Genomic DNA, 26,079 nt, shown 5'->3' on the forward strand with positions numbered 1-26,079 from the left:
CTTTTCCCCAGGTGCAGAAAAAGAGGAAATAGAGAATAGAATGTAATGTTTGGGTTTAGGTGGGATTTTGGTTTCTTGGGAGGGGTTGTCCTTCCACATAGATTTTTCTTCCTTGGCATGAAATAATAGAGGAAACACTGGGTGCCAAGTGAGGCTGCTTTGATGAGAGAATCGTGATGAATTTGCCCCTGCTGAACTTCTCCTGGGGTTCAACATGCTCTTTTTTAGTGCATGGCTGACCATTAGTCTCCCCTTCAGGCTATGCACTAATTGTAAACTCTGCAATCTCCTGTTCAGTTGCCTCTCAGATTGTGCCCCACCGTTTCAGAATTAGGCCAATAGTTCTTGCACACATACAGTATTTGTCAAGCTTTTTACTCTGTTTATATCCAGGGAATAACACATGATGATTTATTATTATTATTTTATACTTTTGTCTGTATGCAAACATCCCTTTTCTTCAAACAGGAGTGAAACAAAAGGAGTAGCAAGGGTTCAAAGGCATCGTGGAACAAATACGTTCTCCCTTTTTCTGTTCCAAACAGTCAGCTGTAAGTTTGCAGCACACACAGTAAGCGTCATCCCTGGCTCAGAGAAGTGACAGGCAGAAATGACAGATCCTCCTGCACCCTGAGGGTGAGAAGAAACCAGGCTCCCTGCTTCTCCCTGGGCAGAGGTGTTGGCGGTGTAGCTGCCGCCCTGAGAGGTTAAACTATTTGCAAAATCACTCACGCATCTCAGGGCAAGAAGCAGCTTCCTAGAGGCTGGGTCTGCTGCCTTGGCCACTCTGCAGAAGCAGCTGATTGCTTCTCTGCCGCTCCAATTCCACTTCAAGTCGCCAGCTGCCTTTTCTTTGCCCTTCTGTGGTGCCTTTGCCCTCTGCTCCTCTTGTCACTCAGGAGATGGGGGTTTCGAGGGTAGCTCCACCTCGCAGTGTCACATGTCCCCTTCTAGTGTGGCATCTTAGGTAACTGTCTACCTTCCCTAAGCTCCAGTCATTGAGTTACTGCTCTAATTCTCTCCTTCTCAGTCTGGTCAATCTGTGGATGACGGCAGTGAGATGTCTCCCGTGTTCCTCAGTCGGAAGGTGCTGGAGGCTTGAGAGGAGGGGAGGAGCACATTGCCACCGCCTGCGCTATCTCGGAGCTTTCCTGCCCTGCTCACTGCCCTTAGGCATGTGGCTGCATGATTAGCAGTTCCTGATCCACTCCTGTTTTTCAAGGTTGAAGCAATAAAAGGTTGAGAATAAAAGAATGGTGAACTGCTGTAAAGGTAAGTGATTTTGTATTGAGGACTTCTTCACCCGTGCTGCCAAAGAAACAGAGTTAAACTGGTGAAATGGCATGTGCTGTGCTGTGGTGTCATTTAGGGAAGCGTATGGCTGTTATGTAAGGGTTTTAATGACTTTCTTCATCTGCCTGCTTAGGAACACCATGCATCTGGCAAAATTTTGAGACGGCTCAAGGCACTAAAGAAAGCTCATCTAAATAAAGGAGGGTTAACGTGACATTGCAGTTACTTAATCCTGTATTGTCCTCCCATGTGACTGCAGTGACACTGAGGTGCAGTGTTTCTTTTGCCTGGTGCACAGATTATGCTTCTCCTGTCACCTTCCAGGATCAGCTGTTTTGTAAAAACCTGCCATGAGGAGGAAGCAGAGGAGGAACAAACTTTTGCAGCAAAACTTCAAGGCACAGTGAAATTTCCAAGGCACAGTGACAAGCTCATGGGCTGAAGAATAAACCAAAGGCACATCCAGCGTTCACCCCTTGGACTGGTGTGAGCATGAAGGACAACTACGCTTCTGAGGTCAGCATTCAAAGTGAACTGGATGCATTTGGATTTAATCAGAGTAGTTAATCAGCTATTTTTTTTTACCTTTATCTGTCAAAGCAACAACCTAAAGCCTGAAAATTGATGTTAAATTTTTTGCATGTGTCAAATGTACTGCATAGACTGTGAAAAATTTGCGACTTTCTTGCACAAATTTTGCAATTTTAATTGCAAAGCCTCTTTTACCTTGTAGACGAAGACCCTGACACACTAAATTTGTTAGTGAGTGATGGGTGTAAATGGCTTCCAGTTTTACGTTCAATTCTGAACAGAACTGCAATATGTAGCTATGCCAGATTTGTTTCTGAATGAATTTTCAAACTAATCTTTGGACTTCTGGTAAGCTGCTTTTTTGTTAAGTTTGTCACAGTGTCCATTATGTGCATAGTCAAACAGAATTACTGCATTTAAACTCCTCCTTGGGACATCTTGTTCAATGGGGAAGTGATTACCCTATAGACTATGACAACAGGATATCTGAATGGAGGAGGTCTTGGAAAACACCGCTATGCCAGGTGGCATCGTGAGGACAGCAGGGAAGATGGTGGGCAGCCGGAGTGCTATGGAGGAGATGAAGAGGGCAGCCAGCCCAGGCTGACCCCATTAGAGAAACTAATGCAGGATATGTCCCATAATGAAAAGGTGGTGAAAGAATTAACCCTGGGAAAGAGAATTGGCTTCTATCGAGTCAGAGGAGAAATAGGAAGTGGGAATTTCTCGCAAGTGAAGCTTGGAATTCATTCCCTAACCAAAGGTAGGCATGGCTGTGTGGGCCAACTGTGTGCTGAACACCTAATTCTGTATGTGTACAGATGGAACTCCTTGGGAAAAAGATGCTGCCTGAACCTTAAATACACATATGGCTTGGATGTGTCTTCTTTTTGTTGTTGAGTGAATCTATAGGTAAGATCACAGGTAAATGGTTGGGTTTGGATTAGGCTTAAAAGAAACAAAACACATTTTCTCTGGCTGGCAGCCATTAGAAGAAAATCTGCCCTTCATGGAGTTAACATATCACATGGCTCAAACACTCTACACTTTGAAAGCCTGGTGTTGTGCCTCCCCTTCAGCAACTCATCCTGTCCATCTGTTCTCTTCCCTGCTCCAGCTCAGGGACTGCAGGTCAAACCCTCAGGGCAGCCTGGCTAGGCAGATGCCTGCCTGCAGAGTTAACAGGACTTCCTGTTTCATTGCAAACTTTACTAGGATGGATGAAGCTTTTGGTCACAGTAATTTTGGTGAGAAATTTAAAGCCTGCCTTACTGATTCATTTGCAGGCGCTCATTAACATAAAAAGCTGGAGCAGGGCTATAGGTGTGAGCTGAGCAGGTACAGGAAACTCAGAACTTGTCTCCAACTCTCCTGTTTCTTCTGCCTCTCACTGCCTGGCAATAATAGAAACTGCATTTGTTTTCCCTCAGGGATGACTAGCTTTCCCTGCAATTTTGTACACTACTATCTTGTTTTTTTGCTCACAGTCTTTCGTTTCCATTTTGATGGACTCTCCTTCCATCCATCATCTTGCAGGTGAGGGGAGATATGCCCCAAAGCCCTCATGCTGTATCATCTGCTGTTATTTTTCTCTAACCATGTTATTTATCCCAGACTGAGGAAGTGTGAAAGCTCACACCCATCCTTTGCATGCAGCAGTTACTGCACTGGGCATCAAAGTGCAGAACTGATGGTCTTTATTTTTACAAATTTAAGTTTGCCCATGCCTAAGTGTTGCTTTAACTGGGTGTGGATTTTTTGGCTTTGCTTAGTCCAGAAAAACACCTCTGTTCTACTTGGCCCACAGCAAAGTATTTCCTCTTCTGTTTTTGATTTTTTTTTCTCCTTCCAGAGAAAACTGTCCTGTGCTTTATGTTGGAGGAAATGATGCTCCTGTACTGGCAACAGGAGGCATGATAATGAAAGAAGTTATAAATTTGATCTGGATGAACCTGTTACCTGTTGAACTTACTTCGGAAATATGTTGCTTTAGCATTTGAATAGAGCTGATTGACTAAAAAAAATAGAGCTTCAGTGAATACTGAAGTAAGCTTGGACAAACTAAATACCAAAACCAGACTATTTTCTTTCTTGGAAAGGGTTTTTTTCCACCAGAAAACTATTTTCTTTGGTTTGTTAGTAGCTGTTTTGGCTCAATAGGTGAGGAGTGTAATTATCCATACTAACAGCAACTACAATGAGAATAGGAGGATGAAGGATAACCATCTTCTTAATAATATCTGCCTGTGAGCTTACCTGTACTCATAAAATACAGTATGTGGATAGGAGAATAGGAGCATTCACAACACGTGGATGGATTCTTTTTTTTTCCAGTGTGCATCCAGTAGATGCACATCATTATGCTGATAATGATATTCCTGCAATGTGCTAATGAGTACCAGTCTTTGCTTTGTTGATTATATAAATACAAGAGCTTTGTTATTAATGCTGTTTGGGCCCCTGTGATAGGGGGAGGTAAATGCATTAGGAGACTGTTCAGTTCTTCTACTGACATAGTGTTAAGTTCTAAGCATGGTCCTTCTCCTTACATGTCACTCTTAATTAAAAAAAGGAATGTTTTGTTCTTTAGTAAGATGAGCTTTTGTAAACTGTAGCCCTTGTGATCTGTCAAAGCAGGATACACGAAAAATGTTTTCTAGAGGAAGAGAGAAAAAAAACTGCACGATCATTCATACTGGATGATGAACCTTGTTTCTTTCACAAGGGCACTCTTTGTTGCTTAAAGGATACAGGAAAATCTTTGGTGCTCTGATATGCATTGGCTTACTCAGGAGCATTGCCCACTTTATTAATGTGAATTTTGTCATATTTTCTCTGGAGACCTGCAGCTACTTGCTAAGAAATGTTAGGTTCTTAAGTTCTGTGTAACATTGTTTTTACATACATTTCAGCTGACAGAAGTGTGAGAGCAGTAGTGCTAGAACGCAGCTGAACAGATGCAATTAAAAGTGTCCAAAATTTACAGCTAGTAAAAAAAGTCTAATGTGAAACACCAATTGCAAAGGCAGGAATGTCCAGGCACCTAGCTCACTTTGGGGTTTTTTTAAAGCAATTTTAACTTGGCTTAACTTGTGTTTCTATTTTGTTTCCTTTTGCCATACAGTACATACAATACTTTCTTGCAATTATTTCTCAATCTCTTCCTAACTTTTCTTATTAAGATTTCAGTTAGCTCTTTTTAAACCTACAACATACAATACTTTCCTGCAATTATTTCTCAATCTCTTCCAAACTTTTCTTATTAAGATTTCAGCTAGCTCTTTTTAAACCTCAGCATATCCTACACACAGTTTATCAAAACATCTTGCTACAGTTATGGTATTATGGTAAATAAGCTGCCTGCCAAAAAGCCCCTTCTATTCAGCAACACAAAGGTAATGCAGGATTTGTAAACCAAGTGTTTTTGGGAAGCAGAAAAAATTAGTTTAAAAAAAAAAAGTGTGTTAGGAATGTTACACTTTAGGTAAGATAGTTTTCTTTGCATGTTGTGCATACACAGCTGCAGTAATGTAGCTTTAAAGGAGCTTGGTCCTTTTTTATAATGGTGTGTGAACAGGATCAAGCCCCTCAGACCTATACTTTTTTTTTTCCCCCCTTTTTCCTTTTAAAACTTTACAGGAAAACAGATCAGGAGGAATAGTAAATTCCAGCAGAAGGATGGGAAAGGAATTTAACCTAAATTATTTTTTAAAGCCCAAATGCCACCAACTTCTATAAATCAAGATGTAATGATGCAATTACATAGCTAAAAGTGTAAAAATTTTTATCCCTGTAGTATCTAAGCATTTAGTTGTTCTTGTTACCTGCTGTGAGCTGATGCTTTTCCCTCCTGGTTCAGGGGATCAATATGCAACCAACATGAAAAAGGTTTTAGTCTTTCACCCCTAGGTGAGCAGTCAGAGCTCTGGCAGGCTCAGTGTCGTCTGCTGTTGCTATTCAGTAGCTGCAGTTCCTCCTGCTTCACCACCATCAGCACCAGGCAGGAGCAGGCACCCGCTCACCTGAGAGACTCACTGGAAAGTACAGAACAGGTCAGAGAGCAGCAGTGTGGGAAAGAACTCAGAGGGACAGCTCAGCACCTTCCACAGGAATCACATTTGCTTGGAACATCTGCTGTGCTTTAGGTGGGAGATCAGTGTTTGCATGTATTGTCACTAAGAAAGGTAAATATACCAAACATGGAGTTTTCTTGATCAGTACACAGCTGTACACGTCTGTTCTTAACACTTCCTTTAGATATGCCAAAATATTAAACTTGAGTTAAATACCTTCATAATGTTAAGTAAAAACATTCTGAATGTTTTTATACCAGAACATACATACAACAGCCTTCTCACTCCTCTCTTTAAAAAGTACACTATTTTTTAAATTTACTCCCACGTGCTAGAAACCAAGGTGAAGTTTCTTCTGAAAGATTCAATAAAAGTGATTAATTGTTAAGAAGTCTGTGAATGCTTGCCTAAGATATTCTTGGGACAAAAAAACCCTTTCTAGGAACAGTTGTTTCTATTGCTATGATCCAGTTTAATTTTTCCATCCTAACATATCAGACAAGCCACGGTATTTTAACCAGACTAATCCTTTAAATACCAGCTGCATTCAACTCAGTGAAGACAAAAAGCCACAACCTACCCCTTAATACAGTAACATAAAAGAAATAATGATAAATACAAATAGGTCACTATGTATACGGCTCTAAGCTACCCTGGTGATGTGATGCAGCTGTGTTTTATGGCCCCTGTCTTCACTGTAAATGTGGTACAGAAACATGCAGAACTTAACAGCAGCTTTACATGACCAGGACGGTGCAGGACAGGTAGATTTGCTGTCTTACTATGCTACTTCACTTGTGTTTTTTCCCTTCCTTAGAATAAAATCTGTGTGGTTTGGACTCTGTGGCATAAAGACATAAAAATGAACTTTTCCTGTATTCTGCACAGTACTAGGAATTGACTCATACCCAGAAACTCTGGCACAGCTACCCCAAGAAAGGCAAAGCTCTACAATACTGATTTAGATAACTGAGAATTTGTGAGGCTATGACATAAGAAGTTAGGGAAGAGTTCTGCAAGTCATAGCAGCTTGAAAACACCTCTCCACGATGATCTTATAGCCAGAGCCTCTAAGTTACCCTCAAGTTTTCCTGTTTGCTCTGAAACAATGCACCTAAATTTGACACCTCCTTTATTCTGCTAGTACCAGGTTCCTGCCTACCTCATGCAAAGCCCACTGAGCTAACAATGGGGATGCAGACTTTCTTTACCAGCAGTAGACACCAAAAGGAGATGCTTTGGCCACCTGACATGTATTAGCCTGGCAGCAAGGGCACACAATGTGTACAGCAGCCCACAGTGTGATTAACACTTGCAACACTACCAGCCCTTTGCTACCTCAGCCATGAGTAGGCTGCTGTAGACAGAAAGGGGCAAGTGTCTCTAGGGGCTTCACGGGCCCCTCAGCTTCACCTACCCTGATCAGAGGTGAAATTTTATTGCACTTGGATAACAAACTGTATCTGCAAGTGAGCAATATTACCATTTCCATCTATTGCAATTATACATGGAAACATTTTTTTCTTTTCAGAGAAAGTTGCAATTAAGATTTTGGACAAGACAAAAATAGACCAGAAGACTCAACGTTTGCTATCTCGTGAGATATCTAGCATGGAAAAACTGCACCATCCAAATATCATCAGACTGTACGAAGTGATGGAAACACTCTCAAAACTGCACCTGGTAATGGAATATGCAGGAGGTGGGGAGCTCTTCACTAAAATCAGTACAGAAGGGAAGCTGCTAGAAACAGAGTCTAAAATAATTTTCTCCCAAATTGTGTCTGCTGTGAAGCACATGGTAAGTTGCTCTTCTCCCACCACAGGCATGTTGCCCCTCACTACTCTAGCAGATTTTGTGGATGTGTCTTTTGGTTTTCAGTTTACTTGATTTACTGCTACCAAGATTTCAGGCTTGTACGTCTGAAGAGCAAAACAGCTAGGGAACAGCTATCTTAAAGGTATTTGAATGAACTTTCAAATCCACCTCCAGTTACTGCTTCTGTTGACAGTTTTTGGTAAAGGACTTAACTGGAAACACCTGGTGGGCAGAACCATCCTTTTTAACACAGAGGTCTGTTTAAAGTGGTTCTAGGCATCAGCTACAAAGCTTCATTCCTTCCCTGCACCTATTTCAAAATGTAAAATCAGTCACACTTCTGCTAGAAGAAAGTGTTCCAGAGAAGAAGCTTGCTTATTAATCAGTGGGGGAGACTAGCACTTAAGACAGCTAATTCCCAATCCTCACTTTGGCACAATCTGTGAAGTTAACACTGATCAAGTCACTTCCCCTTGACTTGTCTTTAGTATCTGGATTTAGGATGATGCTATTAGCGCAGAGCTCAAAGCATCTTGAAAAGGCAGAAAAGGAACAATTAACTACTTCAGTACCAGCAGTAACCCTTGCAGAGTAACTGAAGCTAATTCAAACAAGATCTTAAAAACACGAGAAGACTGTTCTGCACGTTTGAGAAGCTGTCTCAGGGTGCCCTCCAGTGGCTCGTATACTCCTGCCTCGTATTTGCCTCTGGCAAAGTCAAAAGCAAGGGTGTTCCAGTTCAGACATCTAGAAACTGCATTACAAGCTGCTCATGGCATATATGAACAGTATGTGTTTTTTTATGTATTTCAACAGAATTATGATATGTCCTGTAAATGATGGATTAGCATCAACACCTTTATGATAGGACAGGTACTCTGCAGCTGCTGGAACTTTGTTTCAAGATTGCTACCTATTTCTTAGCATTAAACCCACACTACCAAACTGGCAAATCCCCCTTATTTGTACACATAGACTTCTACAAAACTTTTTACTTTTGCTATCAAATCCAGACTGCTTAAACCACAGCTGACTGCAGCCAGTCTGCATGAGGACAGAAGAACCCTGCCTGTGGTTGAGAACAGCTTAAAAACCTTAGGATGCCAAAGGGTTTCCTTAATGCCTCCAGAAACACCTTGTCACTTCAGACTGTAGGGCAAAGAGTGCTTAAACACATCCATTCCTCCTATTTTTTTCAAAGATGAAGCTAAATCCTTACCTGATTGAGACAGGTATACTGCCACTAAGCAGAACAAAAACCGTGTGAGTCCTTGGCTCATACTGCCATTTCCAAGGGAAAAAAGGTACAGCATATGTATTTATTTTAGATATCTAAAACAAGAGGACACCACTGAACTTGGTGTCTTGTATCAACAAGAAGCACAAGGCAGGAGTCTGTGGTCCTTTTCTCCTGCAACCATGTCCTCATAGGACACTCAATCACACAAGAGAATTGTTGCAACTTACATCTGTGGTGAACAAAATGTTTTCATTTCTTAAGTCCACAAGCTTACAATGTACACAAAATTAAATCAGTTAAAAAGAAATTATTTTTGTTACTTACATCATCACAGAAAAGTAGTAACTGCAAGTGGTCTGAACCCTGAAAAAATAGATTTTGTACATGAAGATATCTAGCCTTGCAGAACTAGCCACGATGCCATCACAAATTTCTAAATGAAAATAAATGGTATTAGTTAACAAGAGGCTGCTAATTGTTAAAAAAACACAAACAATATTTCTTCCTCTCTTCTCCACCAACTTGTATTGGTTTTGTGCCAGTAAAGATGTTAAATCAATTTAACATTTTAAATTTCTGATGTCATTGCAATGCTTATTTCTTTGGCCAAAGTAACTACCTTCATCTTATGTTGTAACTAATCCATGGCAAGAGCTAGTCACTTAAGAACTTTCCTATTAATAAGCTAAGACCAGAATTTCCTTTTGTTCTACAGCATGAGAATAATATCATTCACCGGGACTTGAAAGCAGAAAATGTCTTTTACACCAGCAACACCTGTGTTAAGGTGGGAGACTTTGGATTCAGCACAATGAGCAGAAGAGATGAAACTCTGAACACTTTTTGTGGCTCTCCTCCTTATGCTGCCCCTGAACTCTTCCGAGATGAAAACTACATTGGCATTTACGTAGACATCTGGGCACTGGGAATCCTGCTCTACTTCATGACAACGGGGATCATGCCATTTCGGGCAGATACAGTGGCCAAACTGAAAAAGTGCATTCTTGAGGGGATGTATACTTTGCCTCCCTGCCTCTCAGAAAGTTGCCAGAAACTGATAAAAGGAGTCCTTCGGCCAGTTCCAACTGAACGATATTCTGTCAAACTTATTATGAACAGTGAGTGGATGCAAGGGATACAGTACCCCAAACCTTTACAGCCATTTCAGCTGGATCCAAAGCACTTATCAGACATCCATTCACTCAAAGAAGAAGAAATCGAAGTGAAAAATATTCTAGGAGATTTGGGAATCACAGAAGAGCACATTCAAAATAACCAAGGAAGAGATGCACGCAGCTCCATAACAGGGGTCTACAGAATTGTTTTGCACAGGGTACAGAAGAAAAGGGCACTTGAATGTGTTCCTATAATGTCCCATCCAGACCCCAAGGAACAGAACTTGAGCAGTGGAATCAGTTCTTACAGTGGGATGAAGCACACATCCAAGTTGTGCTCTATTTTATAATTAGCATTGCAGGCTTTCTGCTCTGTGCATTTGACAAAGGGTTTTAATCACTCTTTGCAAGTCCTGGTGTTAACATTTTTTTGTAATTTTTGAATAAACCAAAAATGCCTCATCTCCTTAGTATTTCTCAAGTCTCAGTGAAGCACTCAAATAGAGCATTCTTACATGCTTACTTGCCCCTTTCTCCAGAAGCATGATTTTGCCAGTGCAAGAACCACAATGAAACAGGTAAGGGATCGTGAGTGGAGGTGTTAATCAAGCGGTATTGCATTTAACACACTTTGGTAGACTGTCAGTACAGGCGTGCAGCAGCTGCCTTATTGAAAAGTTGTACCAGTTGTACTCAGTTTGACACAACCTCACCACTGCAATCCAGGGCAGTTTTTGCAGAGAACTAAATATAAGGAGAAAACAGACCACAATCTAAACTTCTTTTTTAAGACTTCTTTAGCAAATTAGACACGGTAAAATTTATATCAGACCTTTTTCTATTTCTTTTTTTTTTAATATAGTGTTAAAGAAACAGCAGTGCTGTTGTTGACCATAGTTCCTAACTGGCCATAATTCAGAAAGGTTAATTAAGATATGCTGCTTTAGCCCAGCACATGTGTTACAGCTCCCAGTGAGGAACTGGCTGTGCTACCATCTACTAACATTCTGACACCTTCCATTGCAAAATTGTGACAGTCTAGAACTGCTTGGACATCAGTTGCCTTCCAACTAAAAAAAAAAAAAATAGAAGTATCTAAGCATACTTCAAACACACATAGCTTAAATTCTGGCTTCATCATTAGCTCTCAGTAAGGTGAATGCAATCAGTAAACAAAAACCCACTTATATATTGAGCATTACAGGCTTGTAGTAACTCCTGCCATACTATTTAGGCAACGAGGGCTGCACAAAGCCCACTTTGACACTTGACAACTGCAGAAGCTGGATAGCCTGACAAATCCAATTGTTCTGAGAATGCAGATGCTCCTATTTTCAGCTTTAATTGCTTGTTTTATACCTTAATCTTCAACACCATCAGCTCCAATGCAAACAGCTGTCCTCCTCCAAACAGGCACACCTGACATGCCCAAGCAAAGAGGCAGAGCCCGAACAATTTTAATTTAAGGTAAGTAAACTGATGCAAAGCTTAAAGAGGTACACAGCTAGTGCTTTAAAATTTAAGGGCAGGAAGCCATATCTGTTATAGGGATCGATGAGATGATCAGTTGACTTTAAAAGGAGTAATTAATGTAAATAAGCAACATTTGAATGACTCTGAAAAGCCACCCATGGGCACCTGGACTTCATAAGGCTCAGGTATGTACAAAGCAAGAACCAATCCTCCTTCACTTTTTCTAAGGGGGATAAAACAATACCACCTCTGGTAAGACAGTAATAGAGACAAACTGTTTCAAAAGATTGGAATTAATTCCCCTACTTCAATCAGTTTCCATATAAAAGCATTTAAGTTACCTTGAAACATAGCCCTGAAATAATGGCTTTGCAACCAACCTGAACAGCCCTTTCTTTCCACTTTTGTTATGGAATGATACTAAGAAAGATGCAGAAGGTCCACAGAACTTGTGAACCCACCACCTTCAGGTTTTCACAGAGCCAGTTTTCTCTTTCCTGTTAAAGAAAAAAAATGCATCCTGAAAACCCAACAAGTCAGCACTACTCCAATAGGTTTCAAATATCTCAAACTTTATTTTAATAAATGATCAGCCTCACAGACTGTGAGGTCCCTGTGGTTAACCTTGTGTGCCAGTAGCTCACTTCTTGGCTTGTCCACTGCCAGCAATGGACTTTGTTCCATGGCAATTTCTTTTTCTGGTGCCAACTTTCACAAGGTCAATCTAAATCAAAATACTTGCAAACACTATCATCATGCATCATCGCTCCATCATTTTCAGCAGAACAAACAGATTAGTATTCATCAATGTATAATAAACAACTATTTGACCAAGGCTTGACTGTACAAATACAGCAAGTTATCAAACCCCAGTGAGTGACAGATAATACAAACACTTCATTACACACAAAAAAATTGTATTTTAACAGACTAATTGTAACTTAACATTTTTTGCTACTTCATATTAGATAATGTAACTTTGTAGTATTAGCAAAGAAATAAATTCAACAAAACTTCATTCTGTACATTAGCTCAATTTAAATATATATTACAAGCTTACAAGGCTCATGTCATAGTTTATTTCCAATCTGGGCTTTAAAAATTCACCAGAATGGACTCCCCATTAGCACTGTTTATCTACCACTTGTAAAATGTATAGCTTTTAAGTTGCATGTCAGGGAAAAAAACCACAAAAAAATAAATGACTCCACTCCTACAGTACAGCTATTAGTGAGAAGACCTTCAAAGTATGAAACCAAATTTGAAGTTAGAAGCAGTCTTTCAGAAATGTATTATATGAAGACTAGTGAGAGGCCAAAGCTCCAAAGTGATCTTCATCCCTTCATTTGCCAATTAAATGAGCTCCATGATATCTAGAAATTTTATTTGAAAATTCTACTCCCTTAGATACATCTACTAAACAATCCTAAAAGGTGCCAAATCAACAAACCCATATCTTTAGAAGAAGAAAAAAAAATTGCTACCCTCTTTTTCCTCTTTCCTCCCAGGCTGCCGTGATTTATAACATGGGTATAAAGCACGTAACAGAGATGTTAGGAGGAATTATATAGTAACTAGCACAGTGGGTCACAAGGTTTCTTGGAAGAAAGCCATTTGTTGGTCTAGTTGTTCTGGATTTAGATAGGTGAGAGAGATTCTGTTCCAGCACTAAATGTTACTTGGTTCTACACCTTTCCTGAAGCAATGGAGTGATAGGATGTGAACCGTGAGAAGAAAGGAAAGGTGATTAAGGGGAAGAGAAGTGCAGTATTCAGAAGACTGACCACTTATTGTCAAGGCACTGAGAACCCTAACATTAAAAGCTGGGACCATTTTGCCACACAGTTGAGTACAAGTAGAAGTTAACAGTGTAGATTTCAAGTCATTTTACATGGAAAGAGCAAGCAGAAGATTTTTTTTTCTATGTACACAGACCTTGTAATAGACTACAGCTACTATGCAGCAATTAAAAAAATTCAAACATGTTAAAGTATCCCCAAAAGCCTCTTGGCAAGTCCCTCCACCTCCAGTATATTAATGATTTTAGTGTTCTGAAAATGCTATAAGTATCAGCACACCATATTGTGTCCAAATTTTTCACGAAGCTTGAACAGGTTTTCCAAGCTTCGATGAAGTACTACTGTACTACTGCAACCCTTTTTCTCTTTCTCACCCTACCCTCACATCTTGTTCCATTTCCCACCTCACAGAGGTATCTTAATGCTCCCCATTGGAAATGGCAACAGTAACTCCTTCAGATTCTGTTGTTGCAGGGATTCTTGGCACTTTCTTAGCAGGGCTTGGGATGTGCTAAGAAGAAGGGAAAAAAAACATTAAATACAGTTTTCTAGTTCACAGGCACTCATATTTCATGGCTAGTCCAACTCTCAGACCACATTCATGCTACGCTGGTCTTAAGTCAGACTGGTCATGCTTCATGCAAACTGATTATGTGAAAGGAGCCAGTTTGTTCGTGTTTCATTCTGCTGCAGTTTCATTCTTGTTACGATGAAATGTACTTTTTAAAATCCCATGCTTGATTTTTCACTTCTGGCTTGTATGTGACATACATTAGCAAAATATTTAATATAACTTGTTAAACCACTTCCTCTTTAACATACATGCACATGCCAAGACAAACAGATAGAACCGTTCCACCATTTGCATCAAATTTTAAAAGAGTGCCGAGTGTTCACCTCATGAACAATGCCTGGGTGGACAACTTCAACTCCTGCCTCCAGAGGTCCATCACCTATGACTGGACGCCGCGCATAAGTTCTCCTGTGTTTTTCATCCACACGCACCAGGTACCATGTGCCCTCAAAGAGATCTTCCACTGAACACTGTGGTATATAGTTGGCTGTAAAACAAAACCAGAAACACACCATTAGCTGACTCCTGGCAAGAGTTTTACACAACACAGACCTTTACAGTTTGGATATAATAAAGACAGAAAAAAGACAAGTCTGCATTTTCATTTCAGCCACAGTGAGCCAATGAACACAAGCTGTTTGGAAGCAGAAAGGGTAGGAGATTTCCTTTATCCTACACTCTAATCATTTAGCATCTAGTGAATTAAATGATAAGCATTTTGTTGTAGACCAGTAATGACATATTTATGAAGTTCTTACCCAAATGATGCGTTTCCTGTCTAATCTTCATGTTTTCAGCAAAGACATCAGGTGCAATACATTTTCTTGAGTCAAGCCTTGTTTTGAGATCAGAAAGGCTAGCAGTTATTTTGTCCAGTGCAGAGCCTACAAGATGAAAACATCATGTAAGTACCAGTGTTGAGAACTGAACACTAGCATGTTAACATTCCAAGCCTAGTCAAAATATTTTGCATTACAGAAGCTAAACTTTTAGCAATTTTGAAATAGTCTCAATTATTCAATAATAACATTAAGAGAGTTTAAAGAACATTATTGGCCAAGGAGAACCTTAAACATTAAGGATTACTGTCACTAGGCATTTCTCTGCAGGTGTACTTATGCTGCTGGGCAGTGTAGCAAGGCAGGTAAAGGTGAGCTGTGCAAGTGGATCAGTTAACATCTCTTCCATTAACTCACCAGGAGTGGCATCCTGTGTAACCCTGATGGAATACAGTGTAGCAGCAAAACCAGAGCCATAGGAGAACACACTGATTCTCTGTCCTGCAAGCTGCTCTGGGGAGTATCTGCAAATGAGCAATAGTTGTTCAAAGTGAGAATGAAGCCTAGATGTCAATTTTAAATACCTAGAAAGTGAAACTAGCGTAGAAAAAACAGACAGCAAATATATTAACTACAATATATTTCACGTCCTATGTGCACAGATTGTGACTTAAAACCCAGTTGCAAACCCTGCTGTTACATAATGACTTCCAAAGCTGCCTAAACAAAGCAAAAAGAAATGCTCAGAATATGACCATCTAGAAGGCAGACAGTTTCCATCATTCAGTGACCTAAAGCCTAAAACAAACCACCACATCTTGGAAAGCAAAGTCAGAATAAAGCTTCCAAGAGTAATGGTTTCATTGTTTCACTGAAACGTAAATATGATTTTGTAAAAGTCTGTCCAATGCAAAAAAATTTTTTTTGTGGGGAAGGAAGAGTGCAAATTTTAGGTTGAGAAAGGATCTTACAAGTAAGATCATCATTTGGAAGGCAGTAAAAGGCAGTAAGAAGCAATTTCAGATCAGAAATTTTTTATCTGCTTGTCACTTGAAGTGATTGTGGAGAAAAACATTTTAACTTTAGTCTTTCTGCTTAAGACAACCAGTAGAAAAAGGGTGCCAGATGGTATTTCTAAAAAAAGAGTTTCTGAAACAAAAACCCTTTTATGACTTCACAAATAAATGCTACTACTTTTTTCCAATTTTATGCTTACTGGGCTAGAAGAGAGGCAAGGCAACCATATACTGAAGGGGTATACATATTTCCATTCTGATTGGATACGAGCAGTGAAGCTTTGGTTTTCTGGTTGAAAAGCTCTGCACTGGCTTTCATAAAAGCTTTTTCCACATCTCTGTCAAAATATGTATCTTCAAGCTTTATATCCCTATTAAGAAAAAAAGTTCAGAAACAGTGAAATAGTAGAGAGTAAAAACACACCTTGGATTTAAAGAGGCACTGTGACAGGACATCAGGTAATGGTTTTAAGCTAAAAGAGGGTAAATTCAGACTATAACGAAAACAGATATAAAAGTTTTTATCGTGAGGGTGGAGGAATACTTGAACATATTGCCCAGAGGTGTTAGGTACCCCATCCCTGGAAACATTAAAGGTCAGTCTGGATGGGGCTCTGAGCAACCTGATCTAGTTGTGAATGTCCCTGCACACTGGAGGAGCTGTGGGGAGGAGCTGGAATAAATGACCTTTAAAGGTCTACTGCAATCCAAATCAGCCTACGATTTTATGTATAAAAAACTTACATTATGTGAATAAGTAAGACAGCAAAAGCCATGCTCACCTGAAAGCTTCCAGGCCACTGAAAACACCATTTGCTGTTTCTGGGTTCTGTTCACTGAGAAAGTCATTCAGCAAGAGTCTAGCCACAGACTTCTGTACCAGTTTACAGTATGGAGAATGAAAGATCATGAATCCAAAGTCATTCAAGGTGAAATGTCTATCTATCCCCTCTGAAAGTGGTAGAAATATTGTGTTACAACTTATGTTTAGTACTTATTTCAACTATGAAAATAAGATAGGGGGTAGCAGGATACCAGTCGTCAAAACACATCAGCATTCAAGAGACAAACGTAAGACTTAACCATTGCTCTCAGGTTCATTTAAAACACTGGTGCTTCATCTATTTGAAAATCAGCTTCTTGTTGGTCTTGCACCAACTGCCAACATTTGCCCTTCCTCTAGAGGAAAAAGCTATAAGCTTAACAGAACCTCCATATGTCTACCCAGCCATTCTGGCATAATAAACTTCATTTACCTGTCTAATCTTCATGCCTCTACTTCTTAATATGAGCAAAGACATTGTGAAAAATAAGGGGTAACAAAAATCAGTATTGTTACATTTAATTTGTATTTTAACCTTGATATTTTAAGAGCCCGGGTGGAGCAGAAAAATAATGTGCTTTTGAGCAAGTTGCTACTATGCATAATGCCAACAAAAGCCTGTAGAGTAAGTACTGCTTACTCTATCAGGTTCTTAGGCATACCAGAACAGAAATAGCTTTTTTATGGGAGAGAGTAAACATTTCAATCACCTCAGAACACACAAACAAATACTAGCCTCTAGCTTGGATGCTAGAACTTGAAAATCAGTTGTGTAGTCACACATTCCAGCATTTCCCACATCTTGCAAAATCATCAGGTGAGGCTACATACCCTTTTGCCACTGGGCGTGGATTTTGTTGCGATAGACAGTGTAGCAGCGATCTAATGCACTGAGGTAGCACTGTATAGATAGTTTGCCATCAACCACAGGATACTCAGACACCATATCCGGCTTATAGAAGTCATATGCATGCTGCATGTGGGTTCCACGCAAGCCTGGTGGACAGAAATAGACAGAAGTTGCAAACTGCTTTTATTCAGCTGCTTTAAGCCAATTTGAATGCATCATTTTAACACCCACGGGGATACAAATAATATTTGGTCCCAGTCAAGCAGGTTTTCACAGTGCTTCAGGTTCTTTAAGGTAAAGTTTCCCACAGTTCTCAATCACTTATTAGGTATGGTAGGACTGAACAGGACAAACAAGTAAGTTTTTTCATAATTTTGCCTTGGAGGCAGAGTGCTGCATTATTCAGCTCTTGTCCATCTTTTGTCAATTTTATTGAAGAATCGCCAAGGAAACAAACAGATAGGAGTATCTCTAGCTGTTCCTTGCTGCCTCCTACAACAGGTCTGGGACAAGCTAGCCCAACATGAGTGGGAGTTAATCCAGCCCATGGGCAACCCATAAGAACAGAGAATGGGCTTCTGAGTGGACCCAGTTATCTGTCTGAACAGTATTTGTTTTCTGACAGGACTAACCTCTCTCGAAAACTAAAGGAGCGTTTGGACCAACAAGCATAGCAACAGCACCAGCTCCACCTGTTGGCCTGGCATTTCCAGTGGCGTACACGGCTATGTCTCCAGCAACAACAAGAGCATAGCGTCCTGTGAAAACACAGAGATAACAGTGAGAAACAGTCAAGAGCCTACTGTGTTTTATTATCCAAACAGCATTTTTTACACTTCAACTTTAGAGGAGATAACCCCTAGTTTAAGAGGCACTTTAGTGCTGGGTTTTCCACCCACACTTCAATCACCTGGCAGCCACTGAAGTTTACAGGAAAGGACCAACGACTATTAGCCACATCATTAACTTTTGCACTGTAACTGATTAGTGGCAAATGACCAGAGCACTGAAGAAAAACACATCAGAAGACAGAAACAGTCTACCTTCTGGGTTTTATACAGTTAAACACAAACACTGTAATTACATAGCAGACAATTAAAAATTCAATTCAGAGGATGATGTAACATTTCAAGAAAATATTCTGAACTCACCATCCCATGAACTGGACTCAATCCAATTAATAGCATTAAAAAGAGCAGCAGTGCCACCATAGCATGCGTTAGTGGTGTCGATTCCTTCTACATCTGTATTACCAGATTCTTCAAAAAGCTGCATCAGGACAGTCTTTACAGATTTTGATTTATCAATTATCGTCTCCGTTCCAACTTCTAATCTCCCAATACAATCATAGGAAAGGCTGTTCCTCTCCATGAGCTTCTGAACCACAGTCAAGCAGAGAGAATTGATATCCTCCCGGTCAGAGCAGAACCCCATTCTTGCCTGGCCCAGCCCAATGGTGTATTTCCCAGCATCCACACCATCATACTTCTCCAGCTCTGCCTGGTCAACATATTGAGCAGGGAAATATATTTCCAGTGCCACAATTCCCACATCTTTGGGCCAACAGGATTCAGCATTCACTGGAAGAGACCCAGGCATTGTGGCAAACCTTTAAGAAAAAAAAGAGAAAGAAAACGAACAAACAAAAAAGCTGATTTATTCACATCCATTTTCAGAGACCTACTTCCATTTTCTGTAGGTTTATAGAAAAATTACATTTTGAGTAGAAGGTCATTTTCAAATGGCAAGCCTTTTTTTGCCAGGGAGACTTTTATCTGAACAGACTGTAAATATCATTAGAAGTTATGTAACATTTTATATCACAAAGTACTTTTAAGTGAAAATACAAATGTCAGCCCTGGAGATGAAGAGATGTATGAGAGTTACATGAAACAAAGGACAAACTTAACAGTGTAAACTGCCTGAGAACTAGCCTCAGTGTCCATTTTTCTGCTCCACTAATACACAAAATCTCAATTTCACACAACCCAGATAGAACACTGGAATTTTTTTAATATGTCACTACTTGAGAACTTAAATTTAAAATTTATCCTTACCAGGAAACCTCTGCCTTCAAACAGGCCAGGACTTGTTTAGTTTTGTTTATACTTGCAATAGCAATGGCAGATTTTTTATTTGTTTGTTATTTTCCTCCCCGCACCCCCTCTTTTTTTTTTTTCCTTTTTTTTTTTTTTCTTGGGGGGGGGGGGTGGTGTGGTGTGGTGGTGGGGATTTTTTGTTTCTTTGATTGACTTGGGTGGGTTTTTTAAGCATTTTCTGCTTTGGCATTCCAGTGCTCTGGAGCTCCACCAGGCCTGGAGAAGTTTTACATAAGCTGAGATGAAGACACAGTGATTCTTCCCTTAGGACTTGGGCGTTTTTATTTTAAACTGTCATGACACTTGAGGATGCAGTACACCCCAGAACACACACTGTGTGCTACTACTACATTAGCCTTGATGCAGTGACACCGCAGGCACTACCCTCTTGTGCTTTTGCTTACATCCTTACAGAGCACCCTTTGCTTTTCAAAGTAATGTCACAGTGACCTCACTCAACTTCAGACATAAAACCACGATGAGCTGCAGAAAGGAATAATGCTTTTTTTTTCTTCAGGAATGATGACTTTACAGGAAACGTATTAGGACAAGGGTCGGGAAAGCGCCAGAGGTGTATTCTGGTACGGGTACAACCCTAAAGTAAGAGTGTATAGAGCTCGTTCTTGTGAGGTTGACTGCCACTAACAAAGCTGTAATGGTGCCCACCATGTTTCAAAAATAACTTATTTAATGTTTAAGTATCTCTCCCGGAGCCTTTATTCTTATCTAAACGTGTAAACCTGAGGGACAGGCTAATTATAACTGTTTACAGAAGCGCTGCTCAACAGCTGTACACCCCTCCACCGCCTCGATTTTTCAGATAAACAACCGATTTCGCCTTCTTTGTGCGCCCTGCAGCTCCGAAACCGACCGCGGCCTCTTCTCCCTTACTCTACGCTGTCACGGAGCCCCTCACCTCAGCCCACCGCCGTTCCGGGCCTCGCCGACGGCAGGGACCGCAGAGCCGGGCGCTGTCCCGGCCCCTCAAGGTGAACCCGGCCAAGGAGTCACCGGCGGACGCGGCGCAGGGACCTCACAACGCGTCCTGTCGCGTCCCGTCCCATCCCACCCTCTCGCAGCGTAGGCCCACTGCAACCGCCCACCGCCTCCCCACCTCGCACGGCGGCAGCGGCGACAGCAGCCCCGGCCCCTTACGCGTTGCGGAATCCCATGGCCGATAAACCGGCACTGAGCACTACGCCTGCGCGGAGCTGTGGGAAGGGTGCGCATTCACGGAAGAATCATCCTCCCAGCGACGCCGCCGGGTGTGGAAGCGGCAGCCCCTGCCCGCCTGTCCACACCCGGAGGGCGTCACCTCGAAGCGACGGCAGAGTTGTCGCCGTCACCACCTTGCGGCGTGAAACAGAGCAGCACCGTGCCGGAGGAAAAAAACAAAACAAAACCAAAACCAAGAAACTTCAGTAAAACTCACCAGTACCCAAAAATCCTGTGGGGCTTTTATTCTGATTTTGTTTTGTTTTGTCTTTTCCACACGGCGCCTGCGCGAGCCTGAAGGGTGCTGAGTTTTTAAGCCCGAACCTGCAGAGGAGAAGGAAGATGGGAGGATGTGTTTCTGGCACCCCCTCTAAAAGCAAGGCACCCCAGTGGCGACATCCCGGGAGAAAAAAAAAACAAAACAAAACAAAACCATTTTTTTCTGGCACAAAACACCTCACTTTCTTCAAAAAGATTAAACAAATACAGATCACTGGCAGTTCTGCACAGTAAGTGGCAGCCACCCCGAGACCAAGTCTCGTACCCTGTGCTGAGCTGGTTCTGCTGCAAAAACCAGAAAGCTGAAGAAGCTGCCAACACCCTCAGAGACTTAATTAAGGTATACACTAAAAGACAATGCATGCAGCTCATAATGGACCTGACTTTTAACAGCCATAGAGCAACAGTGGCTTTCAGCGGGGCATTGCATTATTTAGGAAACTCAGCATGCCAAAAGGATTTGCATTACTGGTAAGGGCCAAGTTTGACTATTGGTGAGGTGAATACTCTTGTATTCTCTCCATACAGAATTCTTTGGTCAAAACCAGCATCTAATTAATTTTCTTCCCTGCTGTTCTCTCATCAGAAAGCTTTCTACAGAAGACTAGATGGGAGGTTCTTTTCTGTTGTCTTCTCATGTCTCACCCAGTATACCCAGGGTAACCAGCAGTCAGGGCGACCGACCGGGCTGTAGCACAATGAAAAACACTGCTGTCTGAGTGTGCTCTGACCACCGAGGAAAATGGACCATGTGACATCGTCAGTCAGACATCCCTAAGTCATGACAGGAAAACATCTCACTTGGTGTAAAACAAACAGCCTTTTGTGTCCCCCTCCCGGTCAAATGGCAAACGACATCCCATCATGGAGTTTTTACTGAAAATTAAAGCTTTCTCAAATGAGTGACTGCTTTTAAAAGCCTGAGACACCCAAATGCCACAACATAAAGAGAAACCTTTGGTTTATGTCTCCTAACGAATTCTGTACGAAATAAGTGAGAAGCATTAAATAGCGACTACTTTCTGCTAGTGTTGCCAGGAATACATAACCCCCCACTGGTGGTCTACATTGTCTTTGTTAAGATTTTGAGAATATTTTGTCAATAAATTTATTATTTCTTGCTCAAGGTTTTAATTTAGGCAAAACACTTGATTTCAACTTAGAAAATAAGCCCCCAGCCCGTTTTCTAGAAGAATCGAATTTCGTTACTAACTCCTTTTGGCGTTTTACCTCTGGAAGACTTGGAGAGCAGACTTGGCTTCTGACAGCAGAGCCACCTGGGGCTCGTTTTCAGAAGTTAAAACAGCGATGATCTGTCGGCTTCAGCTATGACATCATCTAGTTATCCCCGTGGAGCCGAAAGGTTTGTGGGCACCAGGCACTGCTCCATCCTCACCGCCATCACCCGCCTCGGGGGAGGGGGGAAGGCAGCAGCCCCGTTCACCCCCCGTCCACGGGAGGGGATTACGTGGGAGACCGGGAAACTGCGTGGAAGCCCCACCCCGACCGGAGAAGGTACCTCGAGTGCGCTCCTGGGGACCCAGCCCAGCGAGGACGCCGGTTCCATTCCCCCCTTTGGGTGCACCGCCAGCACCGGGACCCGCCTCAACACACGGGGGGAGGAGGAGTTGGGGGTCGGCAGGCGAGGGCATCCCTGGGGCAGCACTCGGCTGCCCCTGCCTGGCGCGACGGGGAGTCCTAGGGGCAGAGGAGCACGCCCGCCCCGCCCTCCCCGCCTTAGGTGGGCGCCTCTGTCGCGACTCGGAGAGGCGATAAAGGGAGACGCTGAGCTGCCACTGCTTTCAGGCTTCCTTGCGGCGCGCAGGGCAGGGGCAGAGCCCCGCAGCTGCAGACCCCCAACTCACCGGGGGGGTGAGGACGGGCGGTAACTCCAGAGACCACGGCACCGCGGATATCGGCTCGCTCGGGAAGCGTCGCGCCACAGGCGATGCTCCGGGCAGTGCCCGACGCGGCGTGCGCGCTGACACCCACGCTAAGAGACACGCAGACGGGGGTTGTTGGGTTTTTTCCCTTTCTTTCTTTTTTCCTTTTTTCTTTTTTTTTTTTTTTTTCTTTCCCCACCTCTCTTGCCGCGCAGCCGGCACGACTTCAAACGCGCCAGCACCCACCACAAACACCCTCCCAGCTATGCTGACCCATCCCCACGCCTCGCGGGGAGCTCCGCGATCCTCTCCGCGGCGGACGGGAGAGGCAGGGCCGATTGGGGGTGGGGGGCAGTGCGGAGACAACGGCGCACACTGCACCCAAGGGTCTCCGGGGGCCGAGCCGCCCTCACCTGTCGGAGGCGATGGCTCCGCTGTCGCTCGCCGCTCCGCGCCCGCGCTCTCCCGCACGATCGGGTCAGAACACGGGGCCCCGGCGCGCGGCGCCTTTAAACCGCCCCGCCGCCCGTGCGCCGGCTCGCGCCCTGAGCGGCAGCTCCCCCCGCCAATCACAGCGGCCAGAGCCCGGGTCCCGCCCACCCGCCGGTCGGCAGCTCTCGGAGAAGGCGGGGGGAATGGTGTGAGAAAGTGACGCGGGGTGGGCAGAGGGCAGCTGGCCAATCAGAACGCAGCAGGGGCGGCGGGAGCCCAATGGGAGCCGAGAGCAGCGCGGAAGCAGCCAATGGGAGCGCGCTGCCCACCGCGGGTGAGAGTAGGACGGCTGCCGGGTCCCCGGCCAGGCGAGCGGGCGGTTGCCTGGCAACGGGAGGCGAGGCGTGGCCGGCTCCGGCGAGGCTGCTCGGCACCTGCCCAGGCCCGAGGGGTCCTAGCGGCGCCCGGGGATGGGAGGCAGCAGCAGTGGGGGTGGAGAAGATTCCCGGGGCTGTTGGGGTAGCAAGGTCGTGAGGCGTTGGCTTGAGAGGGCAGGGGTCGGCGGGACAGCAGGATGCCCTGGTGCAGATAAATGAGCCGAGGAAGAGTAGCCGTCCACCCTGTGACATCTCCTAAGCCTGTGAAACCTACCGTCAGTCCGCCCCTCGGTGGGCAAGGACATGCACAGGGGCTCTTCCCATCAAATAGCTTCACGGAGGATGTGGTGTCCTGTCTTAGCTGCCCTGCATCCTCCCAGAAAGTCTCTCTCCAGTTTATTAAATCATGAGCGTGCCAAGCAGTCTCTCATGACATTACTGTTATTTGCAAAAATCACGATTATCTAATGTATGTGTTTCACATGCCAGGCTCGGTAGCCTTTAGGCCCTGTGATGACTTACATCCAGCTGAGCCACTGCTGCACAGGTTCCAGAGCATCCTCAGAAGTGTTCTCCCTGCCAGTACTTGAGAGTATATAAAGAGATGGAAAACCAGTTGATAAAAAATACACAGAAATTTTAAAGCCTGGATATTTTGGTTGTAAAACACTGCTCATGTCAAGGAACTACATTGCCTTAGCAGCTGCTGTCAGGTTCTGTGTCATGTGATGGCCACAGCTAGCAGAAAACAACACCTTGCTTTCCTCACAAAGTTATCAGGGTTAAGTGCATTACTTTCACCATCTTAGGGGCAGGTAAAAGTAGTGCAAAAGAAAGGTAAAAACTGTCATTGAAAGTCTTAACTCCTGCGTGGTTGTTCAGTGTTTTTTGAACTTGTAACTGTTCTGCTATCATCATGTAAAATCACAGATTCATTGTATAACTATCAGTAGTGCAAGGATTGAGAAACAGTACTGAGAAATTGAGAAGTTTTGTTTGCATGTGTTGCTGTGAAGCCTTCTGATAAGCTTCTGCCAGTCTTTGCACAAACTTCAATTTCTCCTATTTCTCCTTCTTTTCCCTTCCACCCACAAGAAAAGGGAAAAAAAAAAAAAAAAAAAAAAAAAAAGAAAAGAGAGAAAACCAGAACTGTGTCTTTGTTCTGCGTTTAAAATGTGCTTCTAGGGCCAGCCTCATTATATGCTTTGGTAGCAAAATATTGTCTGACATGAAGGTACTTGGACTATTCTGGCTTTGGAGAAGGACAGATGCTCAGGAGCAGATGCAATCCATCTGCTCAAATCTGCAGGAGACCATGTTGGGGATGTCAGTGCACCTTGAGACCACGCAGCCCTTTCCCTGCTCCCTGGGGGCTCTCTCACCCCACGCTCCCACGGCCTGGGATGGGGTGGGAGTGAGAAGAGCTTCGTGACAAAGAGCTGTGGGAGCCTCCCCGGCGGCCCCTTCACTGGGGACCTGCGCGGGAGGTCGGGCCCTTGTGGGACCGGCACCGCGGGTGTGCCTGTGCCTGACTGCGTCCCTTGCCGATCCTGACCCATTGACTTCCTCTGACCCGCTCATTGCTGCAGACTTGTCCAGAAACCTGGACTCGTGGCTGCCCCCTTTTCCGTCCTTGGCCTTGCTCTGCTTTTTTGTTTGGGCGCTGTGTGATCACCCCTCTCAGGGAGGTCACTGCCCTCCGTGCCCCCTTGTTACATTTGGCTCCTGGATCACTGCCTTGGCAGGGCATCCTGCCCTTTGCTGCTCCCTGGCTGCGTGAACCCGCTTGCCTCTAAACCTGTGCTTACATGGTGGTGGTGGTGGGGCTTTGCTGAAAAATGTAATTTTTTTCCTTTCAAAATGATAAAGGCAGAATTGCATTTTGGAGTAGTTTTGGTCTGTTTGGTTTGTAGTCAACAATCAAAGCAGATGGAAATAGAGATCTCCTAATCTTCATTACATCTTCACAGATCTGATCAGAAAAAGGCACCAGAATTAACTAAGATTTTCTCAGGGAGATGATCCATATAATCTTGTTTTCTTTCCATATAATCTTTTCTTGTTTTCTTGTCTGTGTTACAAAATGATGAATAACATCTCACAGCCTCTAATGCTAACTTTCTGTGTTGTAGAAGATAGTATAACATAGACCTGCATGAAATAAATTGTATTAATTCAAGATAACGTATTTTGAAAAAGAAACCCACAAAAAACAACCAACCAACAAACAAAAATAAATACAATACACCAAATTAGCCACATGTAACTGATAAAGTTATAAACACATTTACCTATTGTTCCAGTACCGAAGCATGTTTAAAGATTGCACCCAGCAGCTGACAAAAGAAAGCTGAAAGGGGAAATGTGACAGAGAGTTGCTGGATTTTCAGCATGTTAAAACTGAGCTTAA

The 26,079-nt window shown here is 43.1% G+C and overlaps 2 protein-coding genes across 8 annotated transcripts; one reads left to right on the forward strand and one right to left on the reverse strand.

The window, feature by feature from the left end:
• Nucleotides 1–390: 390 nt before the first annotated feature.
• HMGCS1 (3-hydroxy-3-methylglutaryl-CoA synthase 1) lies at nt 391–23,416 on the reverse strand. 7 transcript variants are annotated; one of them, XM_071731625.1, is made up of 11 exons: nt 23,274–23,415; nt 20,916–21,022; nt 18,536–18,993; nt 18,017–18,142; nt 17,366–17,530; nt 16,494–16,662; nt 15,912–16,082; nt 15,113–15,219; nt 14,675–14,800; nt 14,240–14,403; nt 391–1,210 (listed from the first exon to the last, which is right to left on the reverse strand). In XM_071731625.1, the coding sequence occupies exons 3-11, from the start codon at nt 18,981–18,983 to the stop codon at nt 1,190–1,192; spliced, it is 1,497 nt and encodes a 498-aa protein (XP_071587726.1). In that variant the 5' UTR covers nt 18,984–18,993; nt 20,916–21,022; nt 23,274–23,415; the 3' UTR covers nt 391–1,189. The 7 variants fall into 7 exon arrangements, with proteins under 7 accessions (XP_071587726.1, XP_071587725.1, XP_071587721.1 ...); XM_071731622.1 differs by lacking the exon at nt 391–1,210 and adding an exon at nt 12,099–13,853; XM_071731623.1 differs by lacking the exon at nt 391–1,210 and adding an exon at nt 12,099–13,853 and having other exon boundaries at nt 20,916–21,068; nt 23,274–23,338.
• On the forward strand, nt 1,863–10,532 carry NIM1K (NIM1 serine/threonine protein kinase). The gene is made up of 3 exons (XM_071731626.1): nt 1,863–2,587; nt 7,429–7,697; nt 9,671–10,532. Exons 1-3 carry the CDS (start codon nt 2,296–2,298, stop codon nt 10,418–10,420), a joined length of 1,311 nt encoding a protein of 436 aa, XP_071587727.1. The 5' UTR covers nt 1,863–2,295; the 3' UTR covers nt 10,421–10,532.
• Nucleotides 23,417–26,079: the final 2,663 nt, after the last annotated feature.

The sequence above is a fragment of the Heliangelus exortis genome, chromosome Z (assembly GCF_036169615.1).
Source record: "Heliangelus exortis chromosome Z, bHelExo1.hap1, whole genome shotgun sequence".
NCBI classification, from domain to species: Eukaryota; Metazoa; Chordata; class Aves; order Apodiformes; family Trochilidae; genus Heliangelus; species Heliangelus exortis.

Bases quoted from the DNA above. Each gene is read 5' to 3' on its own strand.
- NIM1K (XM_071731626.1), top strand. From the start codon at position 2,296: ATGACAACAGGATATCTGAATGGAGGAGGTCTTGGAAAACACCGCTAT. The intron at 2,588-7,428 runs GTAGGCATGGCT...TTTTCTTTTCAG, and splicing joins AATTCATTCCCTAACCAAAG to AGAAAGTTGCAATTAAGATT. The intron at 7,698-9,670 runs GTAAGTTGCTCT...TTTGTTCTACAG, and splicing joins TGTCTGCTGTGAAGCACATG to CATGAGAATAATATCATTCA.
- HMGCS1 (XM_071731618.1), bottom strand. From the start codon at position 20,713: ATGCGCACCCTTCCCACAGCTCCGCGCAGGCGTAGTGCTCAGTGCCGG. The intron at 15,220-15,911 runs GTAAGCATAAAA...GCTCATTTGCAG, and splicing joins CTTGCCTCTCTTCTAGCCCA to ATACTCCCCAGAGCAGCTTG. The intron at 14,404-14,674 runs GTAAGAACTTCA...TTTGTTTTACAG, and splicing joins ACAGGAAACGCATCATTTGG to CCAACTATATACCACAGTGT.